This window comes from Mastacembelus armatus, chromosome 5 (genome assembly GCF_900324485.2).
Source record: "Mastacembelus armatus chromosome 5, fMasArm1.2, whole genome shotgun sequence".
Taxonomy (NCBI): domain Eukaryota; kingdom Metazoa; phylum Chordata; class Actinopteri; order Synbranchiformes; family Mastacembelidae; genus Mastacembelus; species Mastacembelus armatus.
Genome location: NC_046637.1, coordinates 16,930,363 through 16,944,013, shown reverse-complemented (window position 1 = coordinate 16,944,013; position 13,651 = coordinate 16,930,363). Strand labels below are relative to the sequence as shown.

Here is a 13,651-nt window from a genome sequence, read left to right as displayed (position 1 = left end):
GTTTTACTAAGGATGCATCTGCGGCAATGTCTCACGTGATAGCGTACATCCTCCTCCATGCCATACCAGAAGAACAGCTGGCGGGCCAAGGAAAATGTGCAGGGCTGACCTTGGTGCCCAGCATCATCATGCACACCAGCCAGTACCTTCGATTTCAGAGAATCGGGTACAACGAACAGGAATCCCTTGTGTCTAGTGAGTGGATCTCTCACCACTCGATACAGAACACCATCCAAAAGGGTGAGCTTGTCCCACTGCCTCAGGAGTCTTAGTGTAAGCCGGTTCTTATGGAAATGTTCACGCCTCGAAGGCCTGTGCTTACGCTCAACATAGTGGGCGACCCTCGAAATATCAGGGTCTCCTGTCTGGTGAGACGGGATCGGCACGGGATTACTCATCAGGGACATCATCAACAGGCGAACTGATCGAAGCCAGGTGGTCAGCGAGAGATGTTGCACGCTGGCGAGGAGCAGGCTCCCAGTCACTAAAGGAGCACAAGAGGGAGGAGACATCATCCTCTGACATAGACCCACTGCCCGCTATGGAGAGGGGATGACTGCTCAGTGACTGAGGCAGACAGGTTGGGTGGAAAGCGTCCTGGACTAGGGCATCCTTTACCCCATCAACCTGTCCTGCTAACTCAGAGTAAGGCTCAGCCAAGAGTCGCTGAGCCAAGAGCTTCAAAAATGGTTCCCTACTAAGGACGTCAACAACCACATTCAGCTTGCCAGGGACATACTTAATTTCGAAGGTGCACGGAGCTAGCTTTGCTACCCAGCGCTGCTTGCAGGCATCCGACTTCGGCATGGTCAGAATGTATGTGAGAGGGTTATCGGGCCACACAGTGATTCGGGTACCTAATTTGACTTCTACTGAGAGACTTACTAGCGAAAGCTATGGGCCTAGCCCTCACTTCGCCAACCGGTAGCTGTGCCAAGACAGTGCCTAATCCATCTGTAGACAACAGGAACAGCCTCTCAAAATCAGGATGAGCCAGCAGTACACAATTGTGGAGTGCATATTTAAGTTCCTCAAACGCCCTCTCACAATCAGGAGTCCAGTCCTGAGAAGTCAATTCACAGAAGGTTCCGGCCTTCCCATGTCCTGTGCTGCCCATCAGTCTCCTCTTCTGACCAGCAGTCAGAGCAAATAGAGGTTTAGCTACCCTAGAACAACCTGGTATGGAGTGCTGATAGAACATCACCATCCCATGGAAGGATCTTACTTTCCTCTGTGACGGTGTGCAGCCGTCAGCTTCCATAAGGTCTTCCTTCCTAAAGCTGGAAATGACCCTCACTTTATCTTGGTCAACTGCCACTCCACCGGTGTCCACTATATGACCCAGAAACTTCACAGAGCACCTGAGGAAGTGGCACTTCTCTTGCGCAAGCTTCATGTTACTGGACCGCAGGCGGGAGAAAATGACCTCCAGTCACCTAATGGCCTCCTCTTCTGAAGGGGCAAAAACCAGAAGGTCATCTAGGTAACATAGGAGACTGGAGAAGTTCAGATCACCAAAAATGCTAAGCATCATTCGCATAAAGGACGCCGAACTGTTGCACAAGCCTTGGGAGAGTCTGTTGTACTCATACAAGCCCAGTGTTGTAGTAAAGGCTGTTTAATGATTATCTGACTCATGAAAGGGAATATTATAACACCCTTATGTAATGTCCATGGTACTAAAGAAAGCATTACCACCCAAGGCGTCAAGACAGTCCGATTGGTGGGGTAGAGGATGAGCATCCTTTACTGTCCTAGCATTAAGCCAACGGAAATCGGTGCAGATCTTCAAATAGCCCGACTTCTTCCATACCATCACCAGCGGTGATGCATATTCACTTATGGACTTACTAATTATGCCCTTCATCTCCATATCCGACAGCACCTCCCTCAACTTATGGCAGTGAGCTGGGGGCACCCGACGGTATGGAAGCCGGAAAGGACGATCGTCGGTGAGGTGGATACAATGGACAAAATCCTTCGCCTCACCCCAATCAAGTTTGTCTCTGGAAAACACGTCCTGGTAAGTCAACACTAGCTCAGCTAACCTGAGTGGAAAGCGCTGAACCAGAGGTAACGAGCTCCTAATACTTGGGGTTGGATTTCATCTTCTGGATGATGGGTCAAAGCACATTGCTTCCAACAATAAGTTCATCTTTCTGTCCAGGAACCACAAACGTAGGCACAACAATCCTGGACCCGTAAACCTTGATGTCCCAGTCATATATACAGGTGGGCTGCATCATAAGACTGCCACAGCCAACAAGCACCACACCTTCAGGAATGTTCTGAGGAGTCATGACAACACCGGCAGCTCTAACCTTGCTTTCATCGTCTACGCTCAGCATGCATGACATGCTCCCCGAGTCCAGCATCCCCCTCAAAGAACATCGTACACTAATCAGCACTGGAGCATAAAACAATTCACTTGCTCCAGCAACCTTTTGGGACTCCGCAATAACTGTTTTCCTAGTTAGTGTACTACAACAGTCGACATAAACAGAATACGGGTCTGATGCCTTGGTGAGGGTATCGCTAACACTGCCCATGCTGCCGCGCTCGTCACATGGGCTGGCTAGTTTAAAGCCACACTAGAGGCAGGAGGACTGGACTTGTCAGAATTATGGGTTGAAACAATTGAAGCACATCCTGTATAGTCTACAGTGCACATTGGTTGTGTGCGCGTCTGAGCTACAAACTTAACATGATGACCTATGAGTATTTTGGCAGCCAGAGAGGCATTTGGGCCCCAAGGTACCCATTACGGGCGACAAGGGACGTGGAACACAAAGATAACACTTTGTCAAACATAGCCACCATCTGCCGACTGCTCGAGTCCTCCACTGGGGGACAGGGGACTGTTGAAGACGGCGCTGCGACTTGAACAGTGAGCGATGGAGATGAAACAGCAGACCGCTGTGAGCACACAGAGGCCCCAAGTGGGTGAGACTGGCAAGTGGATACTGCAGAGGGGACAGAATGAACAGTTTGCAGGGCTGGCTCAGTCATTACTTGGGCAGTCTGGGTAACACAGGGACTAGACGGGCAGGAAAAGGGATCAGGACCACAACACGGCTCAGTCAAACACACAGAATTATGAGACAAAACATTAGACCTTCTCAGTTTTCTTATATGACTGTCTAAACGGTCCTGCACCTCCACCGCAATCCATTCCTCAGGAGCCTTCAGCTGGAAAGACAAGGCTAAGCTGGGGTCAGGGCAGTGATTGATGAAGATCATCACAACCTCGCTGTCGGGATCCTCCACCAGCTTCCTTCGTCCACGAAGACACTCCGCAGCAGCATCGATGGCTTTATTCAGACGAATCCAATAGTTCATAGCATTCTCGCCTGGTCGTAGTGAATTGAATTTGGCATTGAAACACATATCAACTAAAAATCAGAAAATTGTCTTTGAAAAAAAACTGGCACTGAACAAACATCAAAAAAAGATGTTTTATTTTTCAGTTCCAAAAAATTAGGCATAATTGTTGGTACCCTTCCATTAAAGAAAGAAAAACCCACAATGGTCACTGAAATAACTTGAAACTGACAAAAGTAATAACTTTCTGTGTTAAAGTAAGTACTTTCTGAGTTTAAGTAGTTAAAATTTGCTGACAATTAACTAATGAAAATCAGACGTTGCTTTTGAATTGTGGCTGAACAGAAGAATAAAAAAAAAAAACTAATAAAACTGGCCTGTACAAAAGTGAGACAACTGAGGAAGACTCCACTGTTGAAAGCAAATTATAAAAAAGTCAGACTGCCAAAAGAATGTTGACAAGCCACAAAGCTTCTGGGAGAATGTCCTTTGTACAGATGAGACAAAACTGGAGCTTTTTGTCCAACAACTTTGTCCACATGTGTATTTTCAGTGCCAAGGGTTATTTTTCAGGGCCAAAGATCAACTGTCACTGTTCTGGCTCCATATTCTGGGCTTTTAAAAATGCTCACCAAATATCAAATACTGTATATATGTTGAGTGCTAATTACAAATGTCATCTAATTTAACTAATAGACACTCCCTATTACAACAACATTTTGATTTGCATGTAATTTCACTGCTTGTGCATGGTCACTGGGATTGAGCTGTTCCAGAATTCCTAAGAAATTCTCTTGGGAGCATCACTCAGAGAAAGAAGGTTTTTGTGTTCACATTATTTTTTTATCTGAACAAGAAAAACTCCTCTCCAGCATCATCAGACCAGTAAATATCAACCCCCTCATATCATCTTTGCATCTGCATACCACCAACTAAAGCTATGTGTGACACCAACACTGTTTCTGTATTGCTGTATTTACTAAATTACTTATATTTCCCAAAGAGCAAACAATGAGTTCATCTTGAACTGGAGAGAGCAGGAAAATAAAATACAACAAGGAGGTAGGAGAAGAAACAGTGTCTTCTTTTTAATCTTCACATTTCTGTGAATGACACATGGAGTTCTTTTTGTCACAATTTACCATTTTAAAATTGAAGCCTAAAATCTCTGATAGTAACTTACCGTCAAAATGAACATTTCTTAACATTATGTCCAAGAAAAACAAAACAGAATTTTCTGTCAAATCCTGAAAAGAGGAACTGGCTATGCAAACATGCAACAACTGATGACAGTATCAGACTGCTATGTTTTGCTGGGACACTACAAGACATTCTGTTCCTTTCCTAATGGCTTGCAATTTATGGGAAAGGAATTTGGTACACTGGGATTGAACCACAGATTTGTAAACCATGAAAGAATACTAATTCTTTTAAAAAGGGGACTGAGGATTGTTGCTGAGGGTTTAGCCAAGAACAAGCAGACCTAAAAACCTTACTTTAAAGGGACAAGTGTTTTTGTGTGGAAGAACTCTGTGATAACATCAGCTTCAGACTCAAAATTAACTACAAAAAATATGCCGCAAAAATTTCAAATAAATTTATTAACCAGTGTGTGCAAAGCAGACAGAGTTGCCCCTCTCCACTAATATCTGTCTGTCTGAGCTACCCTCAGGTGAGACAGAACAATTCAGAGTAGATCTTACAACGAATAAGTAAAATGAAAACAGACTAAGAACAGGAGCGACGGTGAAATGGAGAACTTACCTCCCATCTCGATCCCAGTCATACACATCCACCTTGACCGTCCTGAGGGGAGGTGTAATGTAGAAATGGAGGTGAGAAAGAAGAGGTGAGGGTTAGGGAGAGTGTGAGGGTGAGAAAGAGCAAAGAGGCAGAGAAGAAAGAGTAACAAAGGGGAAAATAAGTCAGGAAACTTCTCTTGGCCATTATATTAAAGTATATGCCATAAACAAAGAATTTATAAAAGACACTAATTACAAAATACAGGTGAGAGAAAATGTTTTGGATGATTGCCTCCTAATAAGAAAATGTGAAAAAAGTATATATAAATAAAACATTTTTAAAGGAAGATTCCAATGTTTTGTATATTCAATAAAAGCACCCTTGAACTGTGTGAACTGTATTTTCCGGGCTATAAGTTGCACCAGAGTATAAGTCACTTTTTGTGCAAAAACAGCATTGTTGAACATAAAAAAAATAAATAAATAAAAAACATATATAAGTCGCTTCGGTGTACAGGTTGCATGTCTAATTATAGTTATAGTCTAAATTAGCTTATGAGGAATGTAGGCTGGGCATAACAAGCAGACATGCGTTTTAATACATACGTTTTTAATTTTGCTGCAGTACAATATTATCTTCGGTTGAGTCAAGAGTGTCATCTAATGCTAGTGACTACTCAGACAAATTACTGTAAATATACACATATAAGTCGCTTTGCTGTATAAGTCACAGAACGAGCCAGGGGAGTAAAAAAAGTGTTATTTATAGTCTGGAAAATAAGGTATATGTCACTGGCACACACTGTGTAGATAATACCTGGACACTGTGATCTTATGCGCTTAACTTTTTTTAACTTCTTACAACACTTTGTTGTATGTTCAAGACAAAAGTATTTGTGTCCATGCGCGCTTAAGACTTTGGTGCAATAATTAATACATATGAATGTTGCCCATAAAATCCATGTTGGTCTCAATAACACCAGCACTGGCCTGAGATTGACAGCACAGCCGTCTGCTGGCATTATTCTAACCACCACAGATCACACAATATATATATACACCGATCACCCATAAAATTATAACCACTGACAGATAAAGTGAATAACACTGATTATCTGGCCTGCCAGCATGTTGTGTATATTAAGCAGTGGGGTGAAAATTAAGTCCTCAAAGTTAATGTGTTGGAAGCAGGAAAAACAGTGTAAGGATCTGTGTGGCTCTGACAGGGGCCAAAGTGTGGTGGCTAGATGACTGGGTCAGAGCATTTCCCAAACTACAAATCTTGTTGGGTGTTCCCGGTCTGCAGTGGTTAGTACTGACCAAAAGTTGTCTAAGGAAGGACAAACAGGGTAATGGGTGTCCAAGGCTCACTGATGATGTCGTTAACTGTTGATTAAATTTTGAAATTTCATTTATACTTTTCCAAAAAATCCCATTTTATTTGTATCTTTGTTGCAATGTTTGAAATAATATACATAGGTCTCAAGAGAAACATTCTGTGGCTGTAGTGGTGATATCACAAGTGAGTGAGAAAAATGTTGAATTTGTTTAAAAATAAATAATCTCTAAATTGTCCTCATGATCGCAGTTTTCACTCCTTTTGATATGTTTTCCACTGAATGGTGGACAAATGTGTGCTCTTCTTGACAATGCAACTATCAAAGAAAACAGATCACAGAAAATGCACAGTGAGCTGCAGAGTGACACAAGTGCCAACCCACTGTACCCCACAGCAGAATTACTTGCATTAAACCAACACCAACCATAAACCATGTTATGGTGAGGTATGTGTGTGAGGTGAGATGTGTGAAAGTGCCCAGAGTATACACATAGTATGCCTAGGCTTTAAGTGGTCTCTGTGTATACAGTCTAAAATTTTATGTCTAATAAAACCTTAAAGTCTCACGATTCAAATGACATAAAGCAATTTTGGATTGAATAATCACAGCGGCTACAGTTTCTTAATATTTAAACAAAAGTACAAATATAGTACAATACGCTGTTCCTTACCTTTCTCTCGTGTAACTTCATATGTTTACTCAAGCATAGAGTGTCGCATATCGTTTTGTTCGTTAGAATCCATAGAACAAAGTGCACCCATGTTTTAGTCCAAAAAGACGTAATATTGTACAGTAAATCCATAAATCCATCGTCCTCCTCATAATAAGCCGTAAACCGCTACGTTTTACGGCTGTTTTGTCAGTTTATTCAATAAAGTTTGACATAGCAAGCTGTCAAACGTGTTGTTACGTTTCACAGCGTAACTAACGGTAAAACCAATAGAATTCACATCCTCAGAGAAAATCCCAGTCAGGGGGCATAGTCTAACTTCGATTGACAGGAGAATTACCCAGTCAAATTGTTTGTAAATGGTGACAGACGCATCTTGTAGCCAATGATGAGACCTAAAAATCAACATACAGGAAGTCGTGCCAGATGGTGCAACAGTGGGCTTTAACGCAGCCCCCACTCCTACTGTAAATGTAGCCATGACAACACTGGGCAGGCAGCGCTCGACGCTAGAGGGGGAGGGGAGTCATATTTCACATTCTACAGCGCGCCGATAGAAAACTGGGACGCTTTTGCTTCAAACGGCACCAAGGCCGTCAATATAACTCTTAAAATGTAAGAACAACAGCTAGTTTAATTTAGCTATGTGTTTTTCGTCCATTTGCAAAAAAGGGGGCGGGGTAGACAAATGAAACTGTTTATCTGAATGACAGTCCCTGTTAGCATACAACATACTTCTGAACCTTGCATGAATAGCAAGATATAAAAAGGGATTATATTACCAAAACAGATTATTTCCTTAAAAGAGGAGAGAATAAAAAATATAAGCTTGACAGCAAATCTGTCTCCTTTGTATAAAACCAACTGAACTGCTGCTTTAGTTCCCTTAAGAATAGTTAGCTCTAAACACAAAATAGTGGTATGTCTTTATTATAGAGTCCATTCTCAATAAAAACATAGAACTGTACAACAGAACTATTAAGAGTGTTGTTTAAGAAAAATCCAAAAGGGTCCTTTAATTGTCTTTAACCTATTCAATGCCCATTAATGGGGTATGGTTGCTGTCAAAAAAGACATGCTTGTACTAATAAACATTCGTACGTATTGGCCTAAGGTTGTGCATAAATGAATAAAACGTACACATAAATATGGATTTGTAAACTCTCGTATGAGTCAGATCATACATAAAATATGTAGTGCGTGTTATTATGTGAGAATACGATTCCAAAAAACTAAAAAAATTAAATAAAATAATAATAATAATAATACGAAGCGCTAATTTTACGCTTGGGGTTTCTCCTTTATGAATACGAGTTGACAACTGTGACTTTACTGTCACAGATGTAATGAAATGTAATTTGGGGCTATACAAATAAAATTGAATTGAATTTGGCATTGAAACAGATATCAACTAAAAATGGGAAGATTGTCTTTGAAAAAAAAAAACTTTGGCATTGAAAAAACTTATATGAAAAAAAGATGTTTTATTTTTCAGTTCCAAAAAATTAGGCAAAATTATTGGTACCCTTCCATTAAAGAAAGAAAAACCCACAATGGTCACCGAAATAATTTGAAACTGACAAAAGGAATAACTTACTGAGTCAATTAAAATTTCCTGACAATTAACTAATGAAAATCAGACGTTGCTTTTGAATTGTGGCTGAACAGAAGAATTAAAAAAAACTAACTAATGAAACTGACTGGACAAAAATGTCAGTGCCCCTAGAAAGGACTGAACATGATTTGACCATAGGAACATGTTAAACTAAAGTGCGTCCTGTAATTAGCACCACAGATGTCTTCAAACTTGTAATCAGTCAGTCTGCCTATTTAAAGGGTGGAAAGTCACTGTGCTGTTTAGTATCATGGTGTGTACCACACTGAACATGGACCACAGAAAGCTAAGGAGACGGCTGTGCTGAAAATTATAGACAAGCATGTTAAAGGTTAAAGGCTATAAGACCATCTCCAAGCAGCTTGATGTTTCTGTGACTACAGCTGCACATATTATTCAGAGGTTTAAGGTCCACGGGACTGTAGCCAACCTTCTTTGATGTGGCCACAAGAGGATCATTGATGACAAATTTAAGAGATTAGAGCTGAACTCCAAGCTTAAGGTACATCAGTGTCAGATCGCTGTTTGAGCCAAAGTGGACTTACTTCCAGCTTGATACTAGCATGTCATCATGTCTTTCCACTCAATAATAATACATTACTGTGTGGTAAGGTGCACAATAACTACTATGACTCAGTAAGTTATGTGAAATGGAACAACCTACATATCTCTTATGAAATTAGGAAACACCCTATGCCACCCAGTACTTATTCCTTTTACATTTAATTTAAAATGACACATCTTAACTTCTGACTACAGAGGAAACACTGACTCCAACTTCTCAGAAGTTGCCCCTTAGCCATTAGCTTAATTTACAGTTATCCATTAGCATGCTAATAAATATTAATTATATGTTTAAAACATACCTAACAGAAGAATGTTATGCCAGCAGGTAACTTAAGGCTGGTGAGTGCCGAAAGTAGGCAGCTAGCTCTCACAACTATGCCATAGGCAAAACGTTGGTTATGTATTGTAACCAAAGACTCTATGAAATGGGCGCAGCCCTCTGGGCTATCGCTATGGGTCTTACGCTACCCACTGAAGCGAAAATTGTCTACATCCACCTGGGATTTGGGCAGGATCTTCCCAGGAAACAACCAGCCTTTTCTTCAGCCACTTAAAAATACCAGTGGGGCCCTCAGCCCTGAGGGCTACATCCAATTCTGGGGTTACAATACATAACCAACATTCTGCCTCACTGGTGGGCAGTCCTCTAGGGCTATCGCTATTGGTCAAGCGATCCTCCACACCTCAATGGGCCCAACAACCCAGGGGGAAAAACCAAAACCCTAAGCCTGACCTGAAATGAACTCCAAGTGGGGAACATACAGTGCTCAGCATAAATGAAAACACCCCACTACATTTGTCAGAAAACCTTTAGTTTCCTTTCAGAATCAACATTTTCTATGAGATACTATACTACAAAATACTCCCACAAATGTGGGCCATTGATTGCAAACAAGATTTGTTAATTTGCACACAGAAAAAAGTGATTTTCCTAACAAATTCATTCAAGCCCATGTTGCAATAATGAGTACACCCCAATTATAGTCTTAGGAGAAAAGCCACACTTAAGACTACAAAATTCTAATTAACAGGCATTCAACCACAGGTGAGTCTAATGATTCATTTAAGAGGTGTCCAGCAGACAGGTGACTATAAAAGGACATTACTTAACAAAGAAAAGCCCTTCCCATTTCATACTGTCAGCAATGGCTCCCCATGGAAGAGAAATGTCACAAAATCTGAGAAAGGAAATCATTTCTTTACACAAAAAAGGTGAGGGCTACAAGAAGATCAGCAAAGCTTTACATATCAGTCAAAATACTGTAGCAAAAGTGATCCACAAATTTAAGAAAGATGGTAGTGCAACCATCTTACAGAGATGTCCAGGCCGTCCACGGAAGTTAACATCTCGACTGGCGCGTCTTCTGATGAGAAGGGTTGAAGAAAATCGCCATGCAAGTTCACTGCAGTTAGCTAAAGCAGTAGAAAGCCAAACTGGAGTGACCGTTTCCTGTGACACCATACGGCGCACACTGCAGAGGAATGGCATGCATGGGTATCGTCCACGAAGGAAGCCTCTCCTAAAGCCCATGCACAAAAAAGCACACCTAGAATTTGCTAGGGCCCATGCTGAAAAAGGTGAAGACTACTGGGACTCTATACTCTGGAGTGATGAGACAAAGATCACTGTTTTGGAACTAATGGTTTTAAAACTGTATGGCGTCGTAGGTGAGGTGAGGATTTCAAAGAAAAATGCATGGTGCCTACAGTGAAACATGGTGGTGGCAGTGTCCTTATGTGGGGCTGCATGAGTGCTGCTGGTGTTGGGGAGCTGCATTTCATTGATGGTACCATGAACTCAACAATGTACTGCTCTGTACTGAATGAGAAGATGCTGCCATCACTCCGTGCACTTGGTCGTTGTGCACTTTTCCAAAACGACAATGATCCAAAACACACATCTAAAGCTAAAGTTGCATTTCTGAAGAAGAACAGGGTGAAGGTGATTGAATGGCCAAGTATGTCTCCTGATCTGAACCCAATCGAACACCTGTGGGGAATTCTGAAGTGACAAGTTGAGCATCACTCTCCATCCAGCATCCAGGCTCTAAAAGAGGTTATTCTTGAAGAATGGAAAAAGATAGATGTTGCAATATGTCGCCAACTTGTTCATTCCATGCCTAGAAAACTTGGTGCTGTCCTTAAAAATCACGGTTCTCATACAAAATACTAGATGTAGTAGTTTTTGTTGCGGGGTGTATTCATTTTTCCTTCAACCAATTTGAGTAAAACTGAAGATTTTGTGATCTAAGCTAGATTATTAACCTTAATTTCATGTTATGGAGTTAAATAAGTGTTCAATAAAACTCAGCCTTGTGAAAAGTTTGGAAATTGTTCTTTTGTTCATTGAGATACTGATTAAATTAGTACTTTTTAAAGGGGGTGTACTCATTTATGCTGAGCACTGTAAGTACACACATAACCAGAGAGCTGGGCACTTATCAGCAATGGTCCAAATCAGTGGGCCACATGCCTGCGCCTCCACAATGAGTGGAGAGCTGACTGCGCAGCCTCAGCTTCCTAGCTTGGTCACGTCCTGGCAGCACCCAGGACAGCATGTGAAAAAGAAGTAATGTATAATGTCCCGCAAATAAAAAATAAACCAAGGAACATGGAGGCTGGGGAGGCTCTTTGAAGATTCTGTCATCCAGGTGAAGTCATCTAGAAGTTGAGTCATGGCAACTGGACATCTAGTAGTTAGGTAGAAATGTTTCACCACTAATCCATGTGGCTTCTTTCAGTTTCAGTCCACCCCTAGCCTAAATAAGCTTGTTAGGTGGACTATGTAAATGGGTGAGAGTCATTAGACCCAAACTTCTGGGTTGGTTTTACTTCACATCTGGCCTAGGCTTTTAGGTGAACAATGAAAGTGAGCACAGATGAGGATCATTAGGAACTAATTGGTCCACTCTTGTGACTCCTCTGATTCACCAACTGACTGCAGTGTGTCCTCCCTGGAGGACGTGGGGAGTTCCTCAACTTTCTGGGAACATGAAATATTGCTAAAGCATTTTAAGCAGTACTATAAGCCGTGCAAACGACCTGGATGGTGCATACAAGAAAACAATCCAAGATCTCTAACATTCCCTCTCAGTGGGCCGGACCCACAATAGCCATTCTAATACCAGGGGTGTTCCAGAAAATGTGACGTTCTGGTCTGCTCCGGAGTTGCCGGTGAGAAGCAAAGAGATGCAGTAGAGTCGAGAGATAAACAATAACTTGAACATGCTATGGATGCTCTTTTCACAACTTGCAGCAACACCCAATGTGTGATCAGATGGAACACTAGCTCCGTGGTTTTCAGCTCCTCCTGGGAGCGGACTAGCAACAGCAGGTCACCCAAATAAGAAACAGCACCCTTGTTCCCCATCTCCTCAGGCATTCCATAGTCATCTCCACGCACTTGGAAAAGGTATGGCAAGTGAGCTAGAAGGTTGCACTTATAATTCTGGCCAACAGTGTGAGACCTGAGCTGTCATGACAATGTGAATACTCCAGACCTGCATTGATTTTTACAATCATGCCAAATCAAGAAAAAAAATCTGGGTTATATTTCAGCTAGTAAAAACAGTAAACCTAGACTATGGACTTGCCAGAATTTGGTTATGCCATCGACTGTGGGAAAAGTGGACACACTGCACATAGACTGAAAGTGCCAACTATTTGTTTTTTGTAATTTAGATAATTTTCCACCGAGATGAACATAGTGACCAAATCTAAAACTAGTCTGTTACCTGATATATCAGCAAATACGGATAACCTACAAAATTAGTCTTTGATTTCTATTGGAAACTAATAATCAAAATTAGTCAAAGGCAGTCACCTCTTTTGTGTTGCCTATTTATGGCTCATTTTTATATTCATGATCAGTAAATGACCATTCCCTGAACTTGTACACATACTTGAATCCTGTCCTCACCCAAGCAAAGACCAGATACTTGGCAGCATTCCCCCACCTTATGTCTACATTGCATCTGCTCAGCTTAAGATACAATGGCTGGTCCAATTGGCTTCTTAGTCAGCTTCATCAGAGAGCCAGACAACACTCAGTTGTCTAACTGCCATCCCTGTATAATACTACCAGTCGCACCAATAGCCACTACTTACATACTTTCTGAATGCCTGTGCTGTCCCCTTACCTGTCATAGTCCCCATTACAAAGCGCTCGAACAGGAATGGTAAACGGCTGCCAAACAGGGTTCAGATTGTTCTTGATCACCTCCGTCTTATGGCAGATGGTGAACCTGGAAACACAAAGAGGCAACTTAACACACTGATGATGAAAGGTCAGACAGACAAGATTGAACTTTTTATCATAAGCACAGGTTGATGGAGGATGGCTAGAAAATCAAATACGCATACAGTGCTTAGATCTCCATTTTGTGTGTAATATGTA

The 13,651-nt window shown here is 41.6% G+C and overlaps 1 protein-coding gene across 1 annotated transcript in view; it reads right to left on the bottom strand.

Annotated features, from left to right (window-relative positions):
- LOC113130084 (copine-9-like) overlaps positions 1–13,651 on the bottom strand; it is a 196,336-nt gene that overhangs the window by 49,868 nt on the left and 132,817 nt on the right. The window contains exons 10-11 of the mRNA XM_026306388.1: positions 13,395–13,499; positions 5,086–5,127 (exon numbers count right to left, since the gene is read on the bottom strand). Coding sequence (XP_026162173.1) covers positions 5,086–5,127; positions 13,395–13,499 — 147 coding nt within the window. The remainder of the gene's footprint in view (positions 1–5,085; positions 5,128–13,394; positions 13,500–13,651) is intronic.